General features: G+C 40.0%; 1 protein-coding gene across 1 annotated transcript; it reads left to right on the top strand.

Moving 5' to 3' along the window:
* Positions 1-2,579: 2,579 nt before the first annotated feature.
* Positions 2,580-14,239, top strand: cxcl12b (chemokine (C-X-C motif) ligand 12b (stromal cell-derived factor 1)). Its single transcript, XM_034110118.1, has 4 exons — positions 2,580-2,713; positions 5,221-5,338; positions 9,597-9,680; positions 11,334-14,239. Exons 1-4 carry the CDS (start codon positions 2,647-2,649, stop codon positions 11,371-11,373), a joined length of 309 nt encoding a protein of 102 aa, XP_033966009.1. The 5' UTR covers positions 2,580-2,646; the 3' UTR covers positions 11,374-14,239.
* Positions 14,240-24,296: the final 10,057 nt, after the last annotated feature.

Genomic DNA, 24,296 nt, shown 5'->3' with positions numbered 1-24,296 from the left:
CACTCCGTGATATAAACAAACAACAAATAGCGTGTGCGTTAGCTTCACCTTAGCATGTGTTCTTTGCAGGTGTGTGTTGAGGTTTGACGTGGTGTTTACAGCAGTGGATAACAGCTTCTGGCCTGGACACAGTTTGCACCTCACCGTCACATTCCTGTCTAGTCTTCCGACGAACTCAAAATAATGGGCATACCTCCACCCCTCGAGAGTTATCGCTGACTCAGCCATGTTTATGCAGCACTGCACGTGGAGATGTGGACGCGCAAGTCGCGCAGATTACGTACATATAAACCTACAAAGTACTGATATAGTAAATTAAATACTTATTTTTGTGTAGTTGTATATTGCAATAATAACGTATAGTTGTCACAAAATCCCACGGCACACCCGGACTTGACTCACGGCACACCGTTTGGGAACCACTGCCTTAATGAATAACATTAAAACAAAATACATTAGGAAACTAGGGCTGAACGATTAATCGATTTTAAATCGGAATCGCGATTCGAGATGATGCGATTATCAAATCGCAAAGCCTGCGATCTTTTTAAACTTTTTTTTTTTTACATTTTTTTTTTCTTCTTGTGTGTCAGTCATCCACACCAATCAGAAGTGCTGTGCTCCACATGTACCAGCCATTGTTAATCAATCAGAAGTGGCCCATGATAGAAGGTGATAGACAGATTGATCCAATCACCTGCCAAGTGCTTTTGAAAGTGCCTGCCCTTTCCAAATGGCTTCCAATGGAGCTTTCCTAGATGGTTTGGTGAAACAAACCATCTGAGTCAGGTTAGTAATGCTCCATCACATGTTCTACATCTAAAAGGGTGAATCTTTAACTGAAGCTTGACTTTAAAGCAACCCAACGGAAGTTTCATGTAAGTTTAGTTCTTTCACTCGTAGCTCGGGCTGCGGGGGTGCTAGAGACAGGAGTATGTTGATACGACCTTCCTAGCCGGAGTTATGGCCACATTTTACAATAAACTTCCATTGGGTCGCTTAAAAATAAATATCGCAATTCGAATCGCAATCGCAATATTTGTCAGAAAAATCGCAATTACATTTTTTCCCAAAATCGTGCAGCCCTATAGGAAACAGCGTCCTTGTGCATGTGTTGAATATGACACAATGCAAAAAAAAATGTACAAATGTCTCTGAGATGATTTGATGTATGTCTCTTCACGTTTAAATTGTATCTCCTCACTGTTAACGGCACTTACTGGACACTTGTTCACAGTTAACATCCTCCCAGGTTTACAACCATGCAACGGCCCAGTAAACGGCATGGGAGGAGTTGTACTGTATGTCTTGAGCACTGTATGGCTTTATTACTGGAGTTAGTGGCAGAGGCTGCAGATGGGTGGGGGGGGGGGTAGAATCCCCTCCAACAGCTCTGACAGGGACGGCGTAACGTTCTGGCATGATGACCCGTTTCAGTTCAGCAGCTGCTGGATTCTATGCAACAGAACGAAGGGAAACGAGACAAAAACATGCATAATTGCATTCATGTTTTCAGAAAAATACTCACTCACAAACATGTACACACTCACATGTAAACACACATCTGTGTCCTTTTACATTGTTTAGCATTTGTTCTCCATCAAATCATCAGGGAGAGTTAGTACTGAACAAACATGTGAGAACTTACATCAATTGCTGAAAGACACACTCACATCTCCACCAGGATATCATCTAAAACATCTGATTTTCATGTAAGGCAAAATCACCACTGCTTCTTAAATACAATCTGAAATGATAGGTATGTCACATGCCCTTATCATTTGTTTTATATTTATTTCCAGCCTTAATGTCTACCGCTAAACAATTTCATTTGCATACTTATTTATATAAGCTTCTGGAGAAGCTTCCTCTTCAAAATCAGATTACTCAACACAGCTTCCCCCATTCTCTTTTACCGACACAATTGGGCAGTCAGGGACGGGAGCCGAGCCAGATGACAGGGAGTCAACAAGTTGGAAGAAATAGGAGAAAAAGCAGTCTCCCTTTAAACAAAACAATAAACAAACAACAATATTGGTGCACCAGCAGGGAGCACTGGCTCTGAAAATAGTCTGTGAGCGAGGACTGTGTGTGTGTGTGTGTGTGTGTGTGTGTGTGTGTGTGTGTGTGTGTGTGTGTGTGTGTGTGTGTGTGTGTGTGTGTGTGTGTGTGTGTGTGTGTGTGTGTGTGTGTGTGTGTGTGTGTGTGTGTGTGTGTGTGCGTGCGTGCGTGCGTGCGTGTGTGCGTGTGTGTGTGTGTGTGTGTGTGTGTGTGTGTGTGTGTGTGTGTGTGTGTGTGTGTGTGTGTGTGTGTGTGTGTGTGTGTGTGTGGTTTCCACTCAGACTCTCTCCTTGACTCCCAGCCAACACATTTACAATCGAGGAAGTCTCTCCCAACTTGCTGCTGCTCCCTCTCTCTCCCACCCCCCTCCTCTCATGCTGGGACCCCCCCCTTCCTCCTGAGAAAGTGAGACTCCCTCTCCCTCCCTCCCTCCTCACTCTCACTCTCTCTCTCTCTCTCTCTCTCTCTCTCTCTCTCTCTCTCTCCCTTGTGAGGATTTAACACAGTGCAGAGCAGAGCTGGCAGTCACTGTTGCTCCTGGATTGTAGCAGAGAGAGCCCCCCCTCAGCCTGTTAGCCCCCCACCATGGACGTCAAGCTGCTGGCTCTGATGGCTCTGCTGGCCGTGGCCACACAAGTACCAGCCTCCAACGGTGAGTCCAGCAGAGACTTTATAACGCTGCGGAAACTTTTAATGGAGCAGAGAAATGTTTGGTTTGAGGGTTTCAACTGATTCTTTATTGAAGAAATGTTGCTGCTTGAGATGTTTGAGCCTGAAAGATGTTTGAATGTTGAGCTTTATATCATTTTTACTATTTTAATCTTGGCTGATAATAAAAATCTGGATTTAGTCTATTTAAGAAATCTGTGTCTAAATCCAATGAAAATCACAACTTTTTGCATCACATTTACAGCTCATCTGTAGATATTGGTGGTGGCTTTTTGTCAGTTTGTATACACCTGCATTTTAGTTTGATGGTTTGATGATGGTTTTTATTTATTGCAGAGGAGAATACGAGAATTTAATGTTGATCTCGTGGAATAATAGTTCCCAGAAAGTTACAACAACAGGTTGTATCCACAATTTACTTGTATTGAAGAGCAAAAACGATTAGTTACCTTTAACGATAGGTCAATTCACAGAAAACTAATCTGCACATATGATGAGACTTGATTGATTGTGTCAGCCATGTCTTCAGGAAAAGTGTAGAAAAGTCACAATTGTTCTACTTTTCAAAGACGTTTGCTGCTGACTGAGTGTTTATCCTAAATACATTTATCATAGAAAATGTTCTGTGACAGCAAAAAGACAACTTTGGATTTTAGAACAATTAGTTCGGAACTTAATCAGCTCATTAATCAATAATAAAAATAATTGTTTATCGTTAAACAATCTCTTTATTGTTGGCACAGGTGTTACACTACAACATGTTGACTTTAATAACTTGATTGCTGCAGCTCGATGTAACCTTTTGGGATTTATTTAATTGTTCAAATTAGAACTTGATCAGTTTGTAAATGTTCCAGTAATTGTTATATTCCGTATTCTGTACCTAACGCCACAGGAGGAGTGCCGTCTCCACAGTGACCCCACATGTTAACCTTGGCTAGAGACACCCCGGGTGTTGTTGAGGCGCCTGGCCTGCGTTATGCTAAGCTTGTTGTTACGGCCCCAGTAAGACCCCTGATTGCATATTAAAGAGTTAGCTCTAAATGTGTGTATTTGTCTTTTCCCCTTTGCTTTCTTTTAATTAGTTTCTAATTAGGGATAAACAATGCGGCATGGTGCTGTGGATGCTCGCTTCTGGCCGTGGGGCTGCATGCTGCATAATGATCCCTTAGTTTGCATGAGAAAAGACCCTGAATGGGTGTGAGTCATTAGGCTGATATTACTGAAGGACTTAGCCATTTGGTTAGAAGCTTGCATATCAATAGGAATATATTGAACCCAAAACAAAGGTCTGTAAGTTACACGTGATGCACTTAATTGAATTAATGTGTTTATCTTGGCAGGAATGGTACTAAGAAGGAGATGTTGAAAAATCAACATCTGCTCTGTGACCTTTTGTAACAATTTCTGAAGAACACGATCCGCAGCCAAAATGAAGCTTTTAAATCATTTGTAGTCCGTCAAAGGAGGAAAGCACTTCTAGGGATGGAGTCCAATTTTAAAGTTTTACACAGTGTATTTCTCTTCATTTTTTTCCTCGCATTGGAACAATCATCCCTACTTAACTTGGACATCTCTTTCAAAAAGGCATATTATTGCAAAAATACTTCCTAATTGCATGTTCTTGGATTTATCAGCGTGCATCTGAGGGTCTCTGGCCCCACACAGACCTCCATAGAGGTCCAAGGGTGATTTGTAATCATTTTAAGAATGTACTTGAAGTGATTTCCTCAGAGGCTGTTGGCGGCGTCTGAGCCGCAGAGTGCTTTTTCATAAAAGGGACAAATATTGGAGATTGAATGTGGAGGACCCTTCTCCTTCAGAGTGGTCCGTCTGAAAGCTCCAGGAGTGAAAAGCTGAAATGCTGCTGTGTGTGTGTGTGTGTGTGAGAGTGGTCCGAGAAGGGCTAATCTCTTTTTAATGAACATGTTGTTCGGAGCAATAGAAGGTAAACTCATACGTTCCCATGCTTTGTTAAGGCTTGTTACAATAGATCAAACATGCTTTTAATTTGTCCGCTGAGGGAAGGGATTCATTTAATCACAAGTGAAATAAAGTAAAAGCTACTGTGTTAGGATTTGGACCTTCATTTTACTTGAAGCTAATATTTAAATCCTCATACGAACCTAAACGACCCCTTCTCCACGAACCACTCTGAGCAAAGATTTAGCATTTTACTTTAAGAAGGCTCAAATTATGAATGTGATCAAAACCTTTAGCAGTGTTGTTTTAATATTAAAAGTAGCATCATGCCACATAAACAAATAATACAGCATATGAATGTACGTGCATGTGTGTGAATGTCTGTGGATTATATACAAAGTCTACAACTTTATAACGAAATAAAGTAAATCATAGTGACTTATTTCACTTCACTTTTTAAAACTGCTAATACGTGTATTCAGTGTATGTGTAGGTGTGTGCGTCCTTTATCACTTCTTTTACCAGCAGGAATGTTCATTTGTAATGTTTCTTGCTGTGTGTTTGCAGCGAAGCCCATCAGTCTGGTGGAGCGGTGCTGGTGTCGGTCGACCCTCAACACGGTTCCTCAGCGCTCCATCAAAGAGCTCAAGTTCCTCCACACCCCCAACTGCCCCTTCCAAGTCATGTAAGTGAACGAGAGCCAACGACTGTGGTGATTCACTTGAGGAAAAGTGTTTTCGGGTTGTTTAAAGGTTTGCTTTATCACTCCTTCAGCCATAGACATATTTGTAATCTTAATTAAATATCAACTAAAGCATTTTTACATATATGATATGTTTAAGTTTATTAAAGTGTTGGGCCTATACAAATTGATTAATACATTATTGTGATGAAAATAACATCCAATACCAATCTAATTAAAACAAATAACAATAATGAAAAAACGTTACACTCAATCTTTAAGCAGGTTTCAATAATCAAGTAACAGTTTTACTTCAAAATGTGCTTAAATTAGTGAGCCATATATATATCATATATCGGTGAAACACCATTGCAGTGCATTTTATTGATTTTTTTCCGTTGTTGTTGTGAGCCTCTAAATATATAGTACATACATTGCTGTGCTTACCATACATGTGTTGCATCAAAAGCACCGAGAAATCAGCTATGGTTTATTTCAAATAGATTATTATTGACAATCCCACCTTTGAAGGTCTGTCTCGTCTGATCCTTGATACAGACCCAGTGCTTCAGAATCATTATTTTTGATGGAGCTTTTTATTTTTTAGCTCCGTAACATATTACCATTATTTGGTATGTAATACTACACTACTTGACCCAAACAGTGTTGACAGAGTGGATGGTGTTAATATCCCCCTATTCTCTCCCTAATGAGTCGCTGAGTTCAAAACAACACCATCCTCTCACAAAGAGGAAAGCGGTGACTGCCGGAGGGGGCCTTATATGTTTAGCAAAGGAAGCTATAAATAAGGGTCAAAGTGATTACCTTTGTATTTCTGCTGACCCTCTGTGTCCCTTTTACACTTTTTATATTCATATAACTGCCGAGCAACATGAAGCATAATGTCACCAGTCTGGAACACGTGAACCAAAAACCCTCATTCATTTGTTTGCTATCGAAAGCAGGACCGCAGAAGCCTCGAAGCCAAAAGGCTAAAAGGCTGTGGGGCTTCTGCCAGAAAGGGAGGGGGGTTACGACTGTTAGAAGGGGTGAGGGGATGGCAAAAGGTCAGAGAGGACACACGGCGCTCCGACACAAACTCACCCTCACCGTCCTTTTAGAAAAGAGTCATTGAGCCGGCAGAGCTGCTCCGATATCTCTTTTGAGGCAGATGAAAGAAAGCTGGCAACACGATACCCTCTGCCCCCCCCCCCCCCCCTCCGCCCTGTGTCACACCATGCACCCTCATCCTCCCACCCTCCCTGTCCCAGCATGCTGTTGGTTTTAACTTGCTGTGAAGTAATTACTACCTGCTGCTTGGGGAACTCCGGCCCTCAAATTCCAGCCAAGTCAATTAAGGTTTATGCTCTCGGTTGGTCATCCAGACAAGCAGACAGATACACAGGATGGAGGACATCAAAACAGCACCAGCTCCTGAGCACATGAGCTAATCAAATAAAAGAGGAGGGGGAGACGGGGGACATCCCTGGAGGAAAAGCAAACACAGATCCAGTTACTGAGCTGTTTGGCCTCCCGGCTCACATTTTCAGAGCTTTGGATTGATGGTCCTAAACGGCTCTCTTAGGTGTAGAGAGGCCATTTGCTCATTTGCTAAATGGGGTGAGGAATAAGGGAGGTGGCATATTAAAAGGGTTGGGGGTTCAAATTGAATCAGAAAGCAGTGAAAAGGCAGCAGAGGAATGTGTTGAATGTAGTGTGATGGAGAGATGGTGGGAGGAGAGAGCGGAGCAGACACCTCTGCAGTCGTTGACTCTCAAACACAATCTACTGCCACCGAGGTGTGAGATCCACATGTTTGGAGGGGGGTTGAGACCCCGCTGCCTGTCACTCCGATCGCCCCCAGCCCTCCCTGATAACAGAACAAATCCTCTCCTAAATATTTGGCTCACCTCTCCATCATCACTCAAAGGAACACACACTCCCTGTTCATCACAAAGTGGGATTGTTCTCAAGTCCGTCCTGATTCTGCCTCGTGCTGCAAATTAGATCCTGACAAACAAGCAACATCTCACTTTAATATCCAATTTGTGGAGGAACTAACTTTGTTTTTACTGTTTAAGGTAAAAAGGAGATTAGTCCGTTTTTAAGCTGCATTTTAGTTTTATACTTTCTTGTAACAAGCTGTCAAAAAGCAGTTCCTCTTTTTAGATTTTTTTAAAACAAAAATGCTTGACAAATCAGACTTTTTACATTTCTATTTCATTATACCAAAGAGTGGTCGAGAAAGTAAAAAACAATACTTCCTTTAAGTACTTCGTATTTCTTGGACTGTTTTTTGACCAGGAAACTCTAATTAAAATTAAGATATGCAGCGTATCAAAGAATCTTGCACAAAAACAATTGTATAATATAATTATCACAACATTTAATTCTATAATACAAATAAAATAGCTCCTCAATATTCCCATGACAGAGATTCTCAAAAAATGTCTCATTAAATAAATGGTTTCCTTTTAATTTAACATATCTGTTGAGAGATTCCGTCTTTTTTCAGCATCCTAACATAATTGTAGGTAAAACAAAGTCTGAAACAATATGTGTCCCGTAATCATTATAATATTAACGCCAGAATCGCTCATGTCTTACACCAGCCTGACAAATGTTCCATTAAGCTGTGGTTTGAGAGGTTGGGTGTGGGGTGCAGAGGCAGCGCCACACCGTCCACACACAGTGAGCCTCGCCTCCAGCTGGCCATGAGTGGAAACTGAGAGCCAGACCGGAGAGTGACGGCCTGTTTTGTGCAGTAATCCTCCACTTTTCAACTCGGATGTGTTGCAGGACGTGCTGAGGTCTTTAGAGCTTAGCTGAGGTGTTTGTGAGCTCAGCTTTCAGAAACCACATCAGATATTATCCTGACATATTGGGCTCGTTTATACACCAGGGGGCTGTGATTCATTCAGGAGATGGACCGTAAAGAGAGCAGATGTTTTAATTGCATGTTATTATAGGAGCAAACAGAAGGAATCTGGGTTCCTTTTTTTTATTTAAAAAAAATGCTGACATCTGTGAACATTAAGGTGACTGTTTGTCAATACTCTGGTTTTAACTGGCATTTTTTGTAGGATGTCTGCATTCTTTTTTTAAATAAAGTTGAGCTTTTAATGAAGTGGGATTTCATGAAAGATAAATAATTATTGTCATTTATTACCTACGAAAAATCTGTAATCTTCAGAGCATTATTTCTTCAACTTCAACAGCATCACCTCACAAACTCAGCTTACAGTATTACCATTTATAACGATTTAGGGAATAACTAATGTTAGTTACAGCCATGTAGTTTAACAGACCGTAACAGTGGTTTGTGTGTTTAGGTTGGCTAACTGCAAATTGCCTATATTGTACATTTCTTCCTACCGTTATGTTATGTAGAGGTTTACAATGACCGGAACTTTCCAATGTTGCAAGATGCCATTCATTTTTTAATAATTTCACCACTTGATGCATCGCCTTGCAGAGATTAGAAATGTGAGACAAAAATTAAATTAAATTAAAACCCACCTAATTGCCAAAATTAGTGTCAGCATTCCCACATTCTTATGCTATTACAACAATGTCAAAACTCAAAGTTCAAATCCTAAAACTCAGACATGTAACACACACATTTTGAGATATAGTGTTACTTATACTCTCAGAGGATATCATTATCTTAATATAGACACCATAGAAAAAGGATGCCTAAATTCAGAACATTTATTTTTAGTAATACAGTAAACCAGTGATAGTTTTCTGTACAGACATGGCACATTTAAAACAGGAACTGCTCATAGCAAAATCAGCATGCTTTCAATTATACCAATATTCTCAAATATTAATCAATGTGGGCTATAACTTCAATTTTGTCTTATAGGGGCCTACATTTTTTTTTTTTTTAAATATGAAAATAGTCAACCGTCATTTCAAATATAAAGTCTATTAGACATTATTTACACATTTGATCGAAGCTACTGAGCTAAACTGCAAAACCACCTGTGTGGTCGTAGGAAGTACAACCCAAGAAGCTAGACACAATTAACGTACTTGAAAGAGCGTTCAAGGGATGAGACTACTGGGAGGTCTTATTACACTTGTTACAAAGCTAATACGATAGATACAATCTCTGTCCTGTACACCACCACTGGATGTTCTGCTACAAAGGAAGCCGCCGGGTGAAAATATTCTCCAGTAAATGTCCTTTAACCAGATGTATTACATGTGAGTTTGTGGCGTCTAATCCCTCAAATTCTACTTGTTCCTCCCACAGTGCCAAGCTGAAGAACAACAGGGAAGTGTGCATCAACCCGGAGACCAAGTGGCTGCAGCAGTACTTAAAGAACGCCATTAACAAGTAAGAAAAGAAAAAGCTCTCTCTCTATTCCATCGTACAGGAACAAGCATCAGTGACAGAGACAGAAATGAAATACTGCTCTCTTCTCTGCTGAGCGCAGAGGAAGAAACAATCCATTGTTACAAATGGTAATTTCTCAGTTTCCCGCCGACTCTGTGAAATCAATGACATGGTTGTTACAAGCAGCAGAGTTATTATCTGTGAGCCTTAAGAGAGATAAGTGACTAATCTGCCACTGGTATTTCTGCTTTCTCTCTCATAAGCTTGTTTCTGTGACTTCAGAGGAGTGAGTCAAATGTTCACCATTGTAGCCTCTCGGCTTCCTCACAGCTCGCATCAAATCATGTGTTCGTCCACAAAACTATCTTCACTATTGGCACATTGGACGCAGAGTTGTCCTGGTAGGGGTGCAGCGTTATGCGTAAAACTATTCATAGTAAGCAGCAGCTCATTCAGTTTTTAATGAGCTATGCGGTTAAAATGTGTGCATTCCTCATAAAAAAAGAATCCCAACATGTCTGGTGGTGGTTAACGACAGGCTGCATGTCTGCTTCTTAGAGCACCATAAACACTTTAAGCACAACATAAAAACAAACAATAAAGTAATTTCTGAGCATTAAAAACATGTTTACTTACTACTATTAATGACAACAGAAGCCCTTAAATAATGGCTTATTGAAGAATGCTTGTGGCACATACACATACTGTGTTTAGATCGTAATTGTTAAGCAAAAAGCGTGTTGGATAAATAGGCCTTGTTAAGCTTGCGGCATGATGAGCTTTCAATGAGGTGTTTCATACAGCTAACATGCACACAAGGGAACATACAGAGTTCATCGTTGGAAGAGAACATGTGCTTTTCACTGATCATGATAGGAGTCGTGTGTGCGTGTGCGTGTGCGTGTGCGTGTGCGTGTGTGTGTGTGTGTGTGTGTGTGTGTGTGTGTGTGTGTGTGTGTGTGTGTGTGTGTGTGTGTGTGTGTGTGTGTGTGTGTGTGTGTGTGTGTGTGTGTGTGTGTGTGTGTGTGTGTGTGTGTGTGTGTGTGTGTGTGTGTGTGTGTGTGTGTGTGTGTGTGTGTGTGTGTGTGTGTGTGTGTGTGTGTGTGTGTGTGTGTGTGGTAGGTATTGCAGTCACCTGTCTGCTCTTCGTCAGCATCGCCCTTTTTCATGTTTGGTTACAGTTACATATTCTGTAAATCATACGGTATGCTGTGATGTTCACCTTTCAAAACTGTTCGCCGACACCTGAGGCCCCGATCATGTCAAAAAAACATCTTTTCATCTCCTAGCAATTATATTTATATAAACCGCAACATTTTGTCAAGTGCTGGAGGTGCTACATTTATGTAGTTCACACAAGTAGGTACGGAGTTGTTTGAGGGGAAATAACGACAGTAGTCTGAAAGAAGGGATTGTTAATGAAGTAACATTTCTCAAACTCTCAGTGCATGAAATATCTATATGTTATCTCCATCTCGTCTCAAGATTAAAAAGGTTTAATTTCATATCATATACACAACTATGGTGTAGTTATGTAATGAATGAAAATCGGAAAAGGTTCCTCAACAATGCTTTATCTGTTCAAAACATTTAGAAACAACAACCTTTTTCTCTTTTCAGGCTAATATATTGTTTTTCTGTGTCTCTCTCCAGGGTGAAGAAATCTAGAAGACGCAAAAGCAAGAAAAACTAAACACAAGGGAAGACGCGCAGGTCGTCAGGCCCCCCCCCCCCGGGTGGAACCTGTATACCTCCCTCACTGCTATGGATGTATCCAGACACGCTGTATGTACCCGTCCACCTCTCTGGACCGCTTGCAAAACCAGCCCTTCACCCCCAGACTGTGCCCCCTAGCACCGCCACCGACCCCCCCCACACCCACGCAGTGTCACCTAGACTCTCCATGTTAGCACCAAGTGCCATTATACCTCCAGTGACGGGATAGAGAGCACGCGCGTGCGCTTGAATGTGCAACATATTAACTGATTGTGTCTGCATTTAGTATTTTCTTACTTCGCACAATGTGAAACAATGAGCTTTTTGCCTCAAAACGCTTTGTTCTTAATGCCACCTTTGTCACGTCAGAACAAAACATTCACATCAGTATTCCAGAAGGAATTACAATTGGGATTTTGTTTGCTGGTTATGTCTTATTAATTATACACCTCTCCGTGTATACCACTTTTCAAAAGGACTAAATGCTATTTCAATGGACTATTCCCGACTGAAATGTAAAAGTTTCCTCTGATAAGAAGTGAAAGTGGCATTACTCCATGGCTAGAAGGTCATGGGGCAGTAACAGACGCTTGCCAATAGCGTTAAGCCTTCACTCTTATTGACCAATCAGGGCAGGCCATGCAGGCCAACAGAGTCTTTAAAGTCTTCCAGCTTCCTCCACCGTGGAAGCTCACACACGCTGCCTAAAAACAAGCACTGATCTTGTGGTGCTATATATTCCATATGACGGGGGGCGGAGCCATAGATATAATTATATTTCACTGTTTGTTTTATGCAAGATTTATGATGGGATGTTGTGACCTCTATGTCTTTTTTACCATCACAACGTGCTGTCTTCGGAGTCTGACGAGGCACATGAAATGGAAAGCTGATGTTGTGCTCAGGCCATACTCTACTGTTAAAGACTATACAGCTAATACTTATGAATGCAGCTTTTTAGTTCTTGAACATATCATTTAACAGAGACCAGATATTTAAAGACAGTAAAACGTGCAACATGAAGAAACCTGTGAACCTCAAAAAGCATGGCCATCTATTTCATTGTATTATTAGAAAGATTTTCATAATTGTTTTACACCTTATCAAATGGACTTTAGTTAGATGTATAAATGACAACGAGCATACCACAGCAGTATTTCCACACCAACACCCGTCCTTGGTAGGAAATGGGAAGCTTATAAATGGTCGGCCGAATGATAAATATCAGAAAGGGAAAGTTCACGTTGGCAAAAGAAAGTGTTTGATCATGTTTTATATATATATGTATTTGAGCCACTTTATTACCAGATGTCTCTTTTAAATGTAATTGTTTTATTTTTATATTGTGTATAATCTTACTAAATGCTATTTGAATGCAATGTACAGTAGGCACTAGCTCCTTAATGAAGGCTAATCCAATGCAAGAACCAGTGTTAAACATATTTTTTAAGGTTTTAGGCAATAATTCATAAAGGTATATCGATGTTACTACACAGTAAGAGAGACTAAAATACAATTTCTAATATTTTTTACAATGTGGATAAAAATGAGTAGCAAAGAAATCACATATCGTCCTCCTGGTTTGTTGTTCTCCGTCTCCTTGTCAACCAATCTGCTATGTAACAGCTGAATAAAGTTCAACTGAGAGCGATTGAAAACAAAAAGCCACTGTCATTGTGTTACACGAGTCAGGAAGTCATTCAGCCCACCGGTCGACCCCCTGAACACTTGATTTGATTTTTATAGATTTACTGAGGTTGATAATGATGTGACATTAGGGCCACTGAGCCAAAACAGAACATATCATTTCAGTTGAAATGCAAGCGACCGACATGTGCTTCCAATCTGGACACTCCCCGCTCCCCATGGGCTATCTTTTCCCTTTCACTCAACTGCTGCCATACCGAACATTTCCCCCCTCTTAAACTGTAATGTAACCCCTGTTGGTTTTGGTCATTTCTCTGTTCTTTGTTTTGTTCTTTCGGGTCTATTTGCTGTGAGTGCCTGATCACAGGTGATACTCATACCAATTTGCAGCTAATGGTGCAATAATAAATGTAGTTCAATTACCATTATTGTAATAGGAGGTAATGGACCTTTTATATTATTATACTCATTTGTTTAAACACATTGCCATATAAAATAACACTGTTCCAGTTTCAAAATGCACTGATATGCAATGATAAACTTCTAATTTGATTCATTGTGCAATTTCTGGACAAAACACCACCCATTACCAAATTGCAGGTCTCCCTTGAAAAAGAGATCTATGATCTCAATGGGACCAATCTGGTTAAATAAAGGTTTGAAATGAAATGAAAATAAACTTCAATCTTTTTTAATCTAATATGTGATTATTATCTCTATAACAGGAGAAGGATATTGCATTACAGTACATGTGGAAACACTTTATTAACATCACTGTTAGAACTTATTTTTAACATTAGTGATATTAATCAGACTATAAGTGCTTTCATGTTTAGTATTGTGGCCCCACATATTCAATGTGATTATGAGTAAGACCAATACATCTTCATCACTGTGCAAAAAGAGCTTTTCAATACGTTTGTGTGTGTATTATTTGAACCAAAATACACAATCAGGTTCACCTTTACTTAACTATGGTGCATTAATTATCAAAGTGGGTGCATGTGTTCCACTTTGGACCCCGAGAGAATGTGAAATATTTCTTTTGAGGCAGCTTCTTCTGACATATGTTCTTTATATTCGTGAGATTTATTGGAGTATTATTCTCTGTATTGTCACTGTTTGTAAACTGAGAGGCAGTATTTTAGCTATGATACTCAAGCCCTTTTTCAATAAAGTCATATGAAGTCAAATCAGTTGCATGTCTGCGTTTTCATTCATTCAACCCAACATTATGGGGCAGAGAAGTCTTCAAACAAATTCACAGAATAACATCCTGGACTGACCCTCGCTAAACATTTTTACGGCTGGCCTTTTGTTCTAGCCATTGCCATTTCCATCACAACATTTGGCACAGATAATCACAATCTCTCTATGCCGACGACCTCTTATTATTCCTAACTGGTCCAACTCATTATTTCACTGTCTCAAGGAATCCTGGTCTTTAGCTTGTTAAATGGTAAATGGATCGTATGTATACAGTACAGCGCTTTATTCAGTCTTTACAACTCCTCAAAGCGCCTTACATTACCAATCACCCAATTTTACCCCATTCAGAGCAATGTTTACTTGTTCAAGGAACAGCCGACTTTGTCATCAGGAGCAACTGGGACTTAACTATCTTATCCAAGGATACATCCACATGTTGGGATGGGATCGAACCCAGAACTTTCCGATTGAAAGACGACCGCATACTGCACACTTCGTTGGATGATGAGTTTCTTCTTCAGTGACTGTTTTGTTTGTTTGCTCCCAATTGAAGTCAATTCAACACCTTTTAAAGCCCAATGTCACACATTTGCCTCAATGGGGTTTACAATGTCTACAGTATGCACTACACTCTGTCTTAATTCCGATAAGGAAAAGCAAAAATACTGTATGAACTCTTTTTCATTACAGCTTAAATAAAATTTGTATTAGTAATTTAGGCACACCCTTTGTTACCTAGGGGACCTGAGGCACGAGAAAGATTATGTACAGCTTATTATCATTAATCAAGACCACAATCTTTTCTCAACCTATTAGGATAGGGGGCTTGCATTTCAAATAATGACCTAACAGGTAAGAGAGTGTTGGTCCTTAGTGGGTTCAGCACTGTGAGCAGCGAGCAATACAATACTGGGAGTCATTTAGTTTAATAGTAATACTTGAGTGTCAATTAGTGCATTTTTGATGTGGAAAATACCCGGCAGAAGATATAACTCTCTTTCAAGAACTGTCATGAGAAGTTACATACTCATTTTGATGGTAATACAAAATGGCTGCACATACCCAGACAGGTGGGATAAGTTACACATGCACCTCTCATTCCAAAAAGAGAAATCCTACACAAGGGAGCAGACTTCCTCCAAAATAATCCGGCTCAAACTGAAAGGCATCACCAGGCCAAATCCCCAAACAAACAGTGTTGCCTTGCAGAGGAATCTCCACTTTGAGGCTTGATGAATAATTCGACAGGTCTATCACTTGACATGTTCCACCTTAGATCTGAAACCTTTTCCCACAAATGTTTCCCTGCAAAAGAGGAAAGGCACATGTAATGACCATTAAAATCTCTGTCTGATAGTCTAACACCTGAGGTTTGAAAAGTATTCATTTGTGCTGGTTCATTACTCGTCCACTGCACCAGGGAGCCCATAGAGTTATTAAACTGTCAGCCCTAATAAAGTTGAACTATGTAGAGCAGATTCATTTCATGGTACAGCTTCTACCTCTGACCTGTGTGTAGATATATACGAGGAACATGAGACACGTTTTGGACGTGGACCAAGCCGCTTAAAGGGTGAGAGTTGTATATTTGGGCCTTTTGGGCACATTCAGGAATGATTATGTGATTTCTTTACTGTGCTTTCTTAGCTGAGACCAGTCCATGGTGGGGGTGGCTGACATATGTACAGAATTTGTATCAATATGTATTTTTACTGCTAGTCGCTCTGATCAAGTTCAGCAAAGGTTTTTACAACAAGAGAGAGCGGCCTCAGGTCAGTTACAAATATTCTTGAAATCTAGATAACTTTTTACAAGCCAGTTGTGACTAATAAAATAAGGCCAGTGGTCTCACCGCAGTCCAAATCCGTTGTACGCCGTCCAATGAGAACTATAAAAGCACAGAATGATGAAGAGTCATATGAAGAGATGAAGCAGTAGAGTGAATGTTGACTGAACATTTACGAGATAACTGGACCTCACACAGTAAAAGGAGACAGCAAAAGATATATGATGAAATGGTGCATGCTGCACACGAATTATCGTATAGATAATAGGTCATGTGTGCTTTTTTCAGTCAGCATATAAAGGTTGAAAGATGATGCAGTCACTCTTCGGCTGATCAGACACAATAGGTAATTCTTCATTCATTCATTTTTCATTAAAATCAAATCGCTTATCGACTCTCACTGACTGAGAGTTTAACTTTTAAGCCAAGCACAGGGGTTGTCATTGTACTTTTAAAATAAAAACACAGTGGCATGATAAACAAGCAAGTGGCAACGTCTTATATCAGGAATACGACTTGCAGCCAGCCATGCTAGCGTGTCTGTGAGGCCAACAGTATGACAATGGCGATGCTAAAATTAATGAGACATTTGCGACAAGGTGACTTTCAACTTGGACTCTACTGTTTGATTTGGCTTATGTTAGAAACCTTGCTACTATACACCTGTCCCAACGGTCATCTTAATATATACAATAAAAGTATTTTCTATGAATCTTCCTTTATATTGAATGAAGTAGTAAATGCTTCCCTAAGCACACAGCAGCCTTCAACTCAAATCAGCGGAGACAGAGAACATAACCAGGTCGGACAACAAACTGCCCGGCTGATTTGGTCTTGGAGGTTGTGGGTAATCCAGTGTGATTTGAGGCTGTCGAGCAAACATCTTTGAACAACTAAATACCAGCCGGCTGAATTGATGTTAATAGGAAACATGTTGGCTGAACATGTGGCAAAACCACACAAGGTAGGGTGTGTGTGTGTGTGCGTGCGTGCGTGCGTGCGTGCGTGTGTGACAGCAAAGGATGTGGGTGCAGGTTCACAAACTAAGTGTAATTTCTTTGGTTTCCTGAAGAAAGTCACAGATTGAAAAGAAAGCAGACGCTAACATGATGTTTCCTGGTGAGGATTTGTGAACATGGATCTAAGGCTGCAAGATCAAGTGACCACACACACACGCACCGCAGCTAAGCACCCTCAAAAACATACAGGAATGTGTGGTCAACCTTCCGGTATGGCTGCCTATAGTAAAGAGGAAAGTGTTAACACACGTATGCAGGAGCGAGAACGCACATGGAGACACAAGTGCATGAAGTTGTGACTCTCAAAATATGTAGATGCACGTTTCTGTGTAATGGGGAAATTAAAGGTGCCACCCATGACGTTCAAATGGATCTGAAAACTCCAAAATGAGAAGGAAAAAGCCTTCATGAAAATGTGGCTGATACAAATTTAAGTCTAGTCGTTTTTAACCTTTACTGTCTTTTTTGGCCTCTGGGAGAAACTCTAACAGTATCTGTCCATGGCTGGTCTATACCTGTTTCCACATTTTAAAACGTTGTGCAAGAGCAATATTCTACATTTGAAGAGTGTTAAGGGTCAGAGTTCTGTCACGTATATACATATATATATATCTCATAACTACGTTAGTTATATGTGAATTATAGGGAATTACTTTTTGTAGGTTTAAGTATAAACACTCAATGAGAACAGCCTGAAAAGACAGAGATTAACAGCCGTGGATGCTCCACATAATGTAAAACTTTAATCAGCTACTGAGTTTTCCCATAAGGCAGTGCAGGATGTTAATGCACTCTGAAGTATATGAAGCCAGCACACCTGATTAACCTCACCCTAAAGTTGACCGCTCTGTGATTCCTTTAGCAACATGTGTTTGAGTCCCTCAACTCACTGACTGTGTGGTGACCCCTCCAAATAAATGCAAGCCGTGGTTACCCCCCAGACATTCAGCTCCAGGGCCTTAACACACACACTATCAACAATCGCCATCGACAAACACAGGGTCAGAAAGACGGATGAGGTTTGAGCCGCAGTGATCGCTGTTTTTATATTAAAGGGGAGAGTCCAAGGCAGTGCCGTTGTTGAGGGAGGAAAATTAGCATGAAGGGTTCACAATTCACAGAAACCACATATCCCACAAGACACTCCTTCTTTATCAAACCGACAGCTGTCAGTGTAAACAGCTCTGGGGGGGGGGGGGTCGGAATGTCTTCAGATCTATCATGGCCGAGCGTTGTGTCCCTAACCTTGCAGCGGAGAAAAGGGTCATGGGTGGGAAACTGTTTCCATACAGGGCAGGCGCTTCCTTTGGAGGGTGGAAAAGAAGAAGAAAAAAGAGATGAATTTCACCATTTATCAGCATTGAGCCCTAACTGTTCCACAGCAAATAAAGGAATGTAATACATCTTTGTTTATTAGCATTTTCTGAAAAAAAGACAGAGAGGAAAAAGGGGATGTCATCCTTCACAGCTCATTTGTGAAGATGTCACTGACAAAAGGTTCGCAATGATCCCCATGTAATAAGTCATTCCACTGTGATGCAAGCGGGCTGTGTCTTTGTTGCCTGGTTATCAGACTCCTCTGCTGGCATTTAACAGACAAGCATCATTAAGTTGGCGGAGAGTTGACGTCCCAGCTATTTCCTTTTGTAAAGCAGACATGCGCTGCAGGCAATACTGGACCACTTTGATTCCACTGTAAAAGACAGAATACAGTTCCACATTGTATTCACTACTAAGGTGCCACCAGAGGAATATTGACAGATAATCATATTATGCAATGGTTTATAGAGATGCTCATGCATACAAAACGAAAACTCTTCGGTTCTCCACGAATTACAGGAGTCACCCAAATCAGCGTTCAAAAAGCGGGAGGCGCCGAAAAGCGACACATTTTCATTTGCCATTACACATATTTCATTTAAATTTCTGTTAACACTAGAACAGCGTCAGCGCCTACATAGATATCATTTTCAAATCATTTAATTTGTTCCTCTTCATAATTTCTTTATAAACTAAGTAGGACGATTTAAAACTCACTTAATTGGGTTAATTTAGAAATTGCTTCAGTTTATCATCAAAACAGATCAAAAAGTTCAGATTCATTTTACAATAAATCAAGGAATGATGCACTTCTACAAACAAAAACAACATAATTAAAACATTTAAACAAACTAATAAAAGTAGATGAACTACATTATTCAAAAGTTTACAGTCACTTCTGATAATAACACAGGGGAAATAGACGAGGAATCTCTCTCTCTCGACAGCCCGTCAGTATCAGGGTCAGTCCAAACGAATCCCTTGGTGGTTCTAGTGTTCATTTACCGTTTTGTCTTCTCTTTGCAATGCTTAATCGATTTGAAACCAAGTCTAACGTAGCTTAAACTTAACGTTAGCTTTCTAGCTAACACAACACATTCACGCACCTTTCTCTGTGGGTTTTTTTGTAGTGACGAATGAAGTTGGATGTTGTGGTGGTCGTGTCACTGATCTGTGACAGCGGTATGCAGGGTCTGCATACCGCTGTTCTCTTCTTGTTACCGTCATCGACAAAATAATCCTGGAATCCAAACTTCACTATTTGTGGAGTAAAGCTAGCTGCTGCCATGTTAACTGACACTCCTGCCTTCTAGTGGGTTGCCAGGTTTGCGCGCACGGCGCTATAATCACGTTTTTCGAAAAAAGTAAACGTAATATCTTACTACAAAAACAAACGCAAATATTTAATTTTAAACAGTCAAGTCCTTTCAAGTCATCTATCTCAAGCTTAAGTCAAGTCTCAAGTCATGAATACCAAGTCAAAGTCAAGTCAAGTCCGGAGCAGCACTCTTCGAACGAAACTACGCAGCCCCTCTGCGGCCCGCAGGTGCCAGGATACCACGGCAAAACAGAGCCTCCCCAGGTATATCTAAACAAGTACCCGCCTGTACAGTGGGGTTAGGTGGTCATTTTGCAGCTCGTGGTATACAAATAGACAAGGGCTAGAATATTCACGTGAAAATAGCACAGATGCCTTCACCACGAATGGCTACAAAACTATCTCATATCCCAAGCTTATCAACGAGCTAATGTTGCAGCTGAAATGTTCTCCAGGTCACAAAGTCAACCTCACATGATGATGTGATACCAGTTTTCAAGCACAGTAAATATTCTCTTCCCAGAGTATATGATGGGACCAAAGTGATGATTTAGTAGGCCACATGGTTTTAATGATACTTTTGCTTTTCAATGTTTGCCATTTCAAACCATGAGCTGGTTCAAATAATATGTGCGTTGATTTACAAAATGTTCTCATTTCTTTTATCAGTACAGTTTTGAAGCTTTTGTGCTTTTCTTTGCCACAGTCCACTTTGGACTATATGAAATATTTCAGCATTGCACTTTTAACTCACTTGAAATGTTCTCACTTGCTTGGTTTCAAAACATAACAAAGGCCATAATCTGTTCATTGGGGACCATCAATGCTATTTTTCATTGCTGTTGCCGGCCACTATTGCTCATGTAAACCTACTACTGCTGCACCCCATGTAACCTCAGAGGCACCCCGAGTAATTTTGTTCTGGAACCGGGCCTGTACACGGCCATATACTAAACACACTAGAGCCCATTCCGTGTCCTGTTATTGTTTACTTCCTGTCTGCCTTCTTCTGGTGATTTATCTGACGTCCAGCGCTCCGTCTTTTAACCTCTTTTCCTTTCTCTTTCTTTCCTTAGCAACCTTCATTATAGTCCTTGACAGTGGTCTGTACCGTATTAACAATGTGTCACAGGTTAAGAATTTACAATCAGAATCGAGTATTCAACTAAGCCGTGTAATACAAGTTGTTAGTAGCCTTAAGGGCCTACACAGTTGTTATGCTATACCACATTGCCCTTCACTGGATGTATAATGAGCTGCACTAAACTACATTTCAGCATTTAAAATACCTAGCCATTCTTTTGCGGTTATTTTGGTGAAAGTAACTAAAAAAGTAACTAAAGTAGTGTAACTCATTACATTTCAGAGACAGTAATTTTGTATTGTAACTTATTACTTTCAAAAGAGAGTAATAAGTAATATGTAATATATTACATTTTGGAAGTAACTTGCCCAACACTGACCATTTCACCTCCTGGGCACTGCCGGGGTGCCAAGCAAGGCACCAAACCCCCCCCGCCCCCCATTTTAATTTGATTATATTACTCAAAGGGAAGTTTTGTATTTGTCACCGTGCTTCATCTAATTGACAGCTTTAGTAACTTTAGCTTTAAGTACAATACATATGATGATGTTGATGCATATTACCCAAACTACCAAACGACATACACAATAGTTACAACTAAAAGTTACTTGCACATTATTGCATCAGTAATAGCTATCCATTACAACTTTAAAATATATTATAAAAAGTATATAATGCTGCATTTTAGTACTTTTGATACTTACGATGCATACTTTAACTTTTTTAATACAGGACTAGTCTTTGTAATTTATTATTTCTGCTGTGAAGTTTTGAGACATTTACAACAACAAAAGGGATCTGCATACTGGAAAGAAAACTATAATAGGCCAACGTAAGCATAGCCAGAGGTTTATCAGGAATGCAATTCCCTCTATCCTTTCACAATCTTGTTTAATATTTTCCTTTAATCAAATTGTTCACTGTTTTGACTAATACAATAGGTATAATTATCAAGTTATTGTCCAGATAACATCATTTCATTTGCATTCAGTTGGCCTATGTTTTCACATAATATGAAAACCTAATTTAGGCCTTCCTAAGTATCTGACTGTTTAAATACCAGATAAAACCTGTTATGACATGACATTTTTTACAGTGTAGCGCCATGCAGAGCATGTACGTGGCGGGCCTTTGAAAGCAACGTTTCTCTGAAGTGTGATGAACCAGGGAGAGCCGAGTTCAGGCAAATCCGCCAACATCTCTCTGAGGCACGTCGTAATTCTCTCCCCAGGTCTGAAACAACATACATATACAGCCACTGCTTTCTCTCAACTCCCTCATTGTCTGCCATTATTCTTTTATTGTATTACCGTTTTTGCTGTCTGTTTATTCTTTTGAGTTTTTTCACACATCTGTAACACTTTCTGGTGATGAAGGAGACAGTGGTAGTTTTCTCCATGGTGCTGTGGGGGACAATAACAATGTTAACAATGACCATGCTATCAAAGTATGTATTGAGTAAAGTTTTCTTTTAGTAATTACAAACATAACCAAAACCATATCCATTCTGTGTGTGCTAAAGTTTAACTGCATTGGAATCATGTAATTTCTTAAGAAAAATGATACTGTACAAAACTTAATTCAAAAATAATCTCTTGACCAATTCTCCTTCAAAAGAATCCTCAGGTAATAGTTATATCGAAATATTATTCAAAGATAAAGCTTTTAGTGGTTTGGCATAGGGGTGGGCGATATGACGATATATATCGTCGTGACGATATTAGGTCTCCACGATATGCTTTTTCAGAGATATCGTATCTATTGTGATAAAAAATATATATATATAAAAAAAAATCATTTGAAAAAAAAAATAGAATTTTTTTTTACTTTTCCCTTCAGTTATGCTAATGTCTTTTATTGCACTTCAAGTCTAAAGTTTACATTTTAATTGTTTGGCACTGACTTTTCCTCATTGATGTTTTATGTTTTACCCTCCTTTTCATGTTTATTGATGTTCACTGCTAGTGCTACCTCAGAAAGTTCATTTTTATACTGAGAAACTGTGCCTTGAAGCCATATCAAAATGTTGAATTGTTCATTCAGGGATTCATTTCAGAAATAAAACCAGCTTGAAATGCTATTTTGGTCTGTTACTCCTTTTTGTTTTAGTTTCTGTTACCTTGTAGGTGCTTGTACTGTTAAGTAACTTGAAAAATAACCATAATAACCGACATGAAAAAATATCGTGATATATATCGTCTATCGTGATACTGCTTGAAAAATATCGTGATAATATTTTTTTCAATATCGCCCACCCCTAGTTTGGCATCAGGTTGGATGTGGTGTACAGCCAGGGTAAATGAATGCTAATGTTACCAAATGTGTACATAATGTTCTCCTGTTCCTGTAAAACCAGCCATTTCAGCAAGGTAACGACAAGCCCTGTCCCTCCTGTGCATGCCGTTTCAAGGCCTTTGGCTCAAAGTCGAACACAAACAAGCTCCCAACATTTCCTTTTCAGTGTGGTTATTGGAGTTAGACATCAGATTATATTGGACTGGACTTTCCCGGCTGACCCTCTAGAGGTTACGTTTTTCTCATACCCAGTCTGGAGTCCAGATTGTGAACTTGCTTTACTTGGGAAAGGGCACAATGAAATATTCACGTGTTTCATGAGTCCAGTTCAAACCAATGAATTCTGGCCTCATTTTGGAGGTGTGATGTTATGTGTGTGTCTGTATGGACACATGGGTCGGACCCAATCATCAAGATGACTAGAACACATGTAACTAAACTCCCACTGGAGATCAATTGCAGGCAAATGACAACAGTTATTTAATCATATCAAATCAAAGCTCAACACATGTAATTGAGTGCTGAACACATGTTATAGGCTTAGCTTTAGGTCAGGATTCTGTGCTTTTTGGTAGGTGTATAAACAGTACAGACATTCTCATGGCTCAGTCAGGAGGTAGGGTCACACAGTGTATTTGCCAAGAATTCAGACGTATTTTGACCGCTTATTCCTATGTGAACATAATTATGCAAATATGAATGTACTAACTTTGGATGGATTCCTCTGGTATTACTGCTCTGTTTTTGACTTAATCCTAACAGGATAGTAGTAGCATCATGTTTAGAGATACAGGCCTGTTAACTGTAAGGTCAACAGTTCAAATCCCCAGGCTGGCTGAGAAATTCTCCGTTACCTCATCAACAATACTCTACACCCCCATATGTTACAATAGAGCCGGTCAGAGACCAATATGTATTGTCAAACTCCGCTCCAACAGGTGTTCATGTGCTGAAGAATCACGGCGAAGGTCTCACAAGAGAGTTTCCCCTGAGTTCATAAGTTTAAGAAGTCAAGAACGTGTACTATAACTAAACACTGAGTAAAACCATATCTTGATCCTTGGATCTAGCATTATAGGGACATTTTAAAGACTGCACAGTTATCGGACAACACCGTGTGGCAGCGGCTCCATGGTAGAGATTACTCAGTCACAATGAGTGTGTGAATGAGCAGCAAGATTAGATCCTGATAAGCCTCTGCAATCAGTGTGTGTGTGTGTGT

This window comes from Pseudochaenichthys georgianus, chromosome 1 (genome assembly GCF_902827115.2).
Source record: "Pseudochaenichthys georgianus chromosome 1, fPseGeo1.2, whole genome shotgun sequence".
Lineage (NCBI taxonomy): Eukaryota > Metazoa > Chordata > Actinopteri > Perciformes > Channichthyidae > Pseudochaenichthys > Pseudochaenichthys georgianus.
This window is presented reverse-complemented; position numbering and strand designations above follow the sequence as displayed.

What these genes read in the sequence shown, in the direction of transcription:
- cxcl12b (XM_034110118.1), top strand. Translation starts at nt 2,647, where the DNA reads ATGGACGTCAAGCTGCTGGCTCTGATGGCTCTGCTGGCCGTGGCCACA. An exon ending in AACTGCCCCTTCCAAGTCAT is followed by an intron (nt 5,339 to 9,596) that starts GTAAGTGAACGA and finishes TTCCTCCCACAG; the next exon opens with TGCCAAGCTGAAGAACAACA. An exon ending in TTAAAGAACGCCATTAACAA is followed by an intron (nt 9,681 to 11,333) that starts GTAAGAAAAGAA and finishes GTCTCTCTCCAG; the next exon opens with GGTGAAGAAATCTAGAAGAC.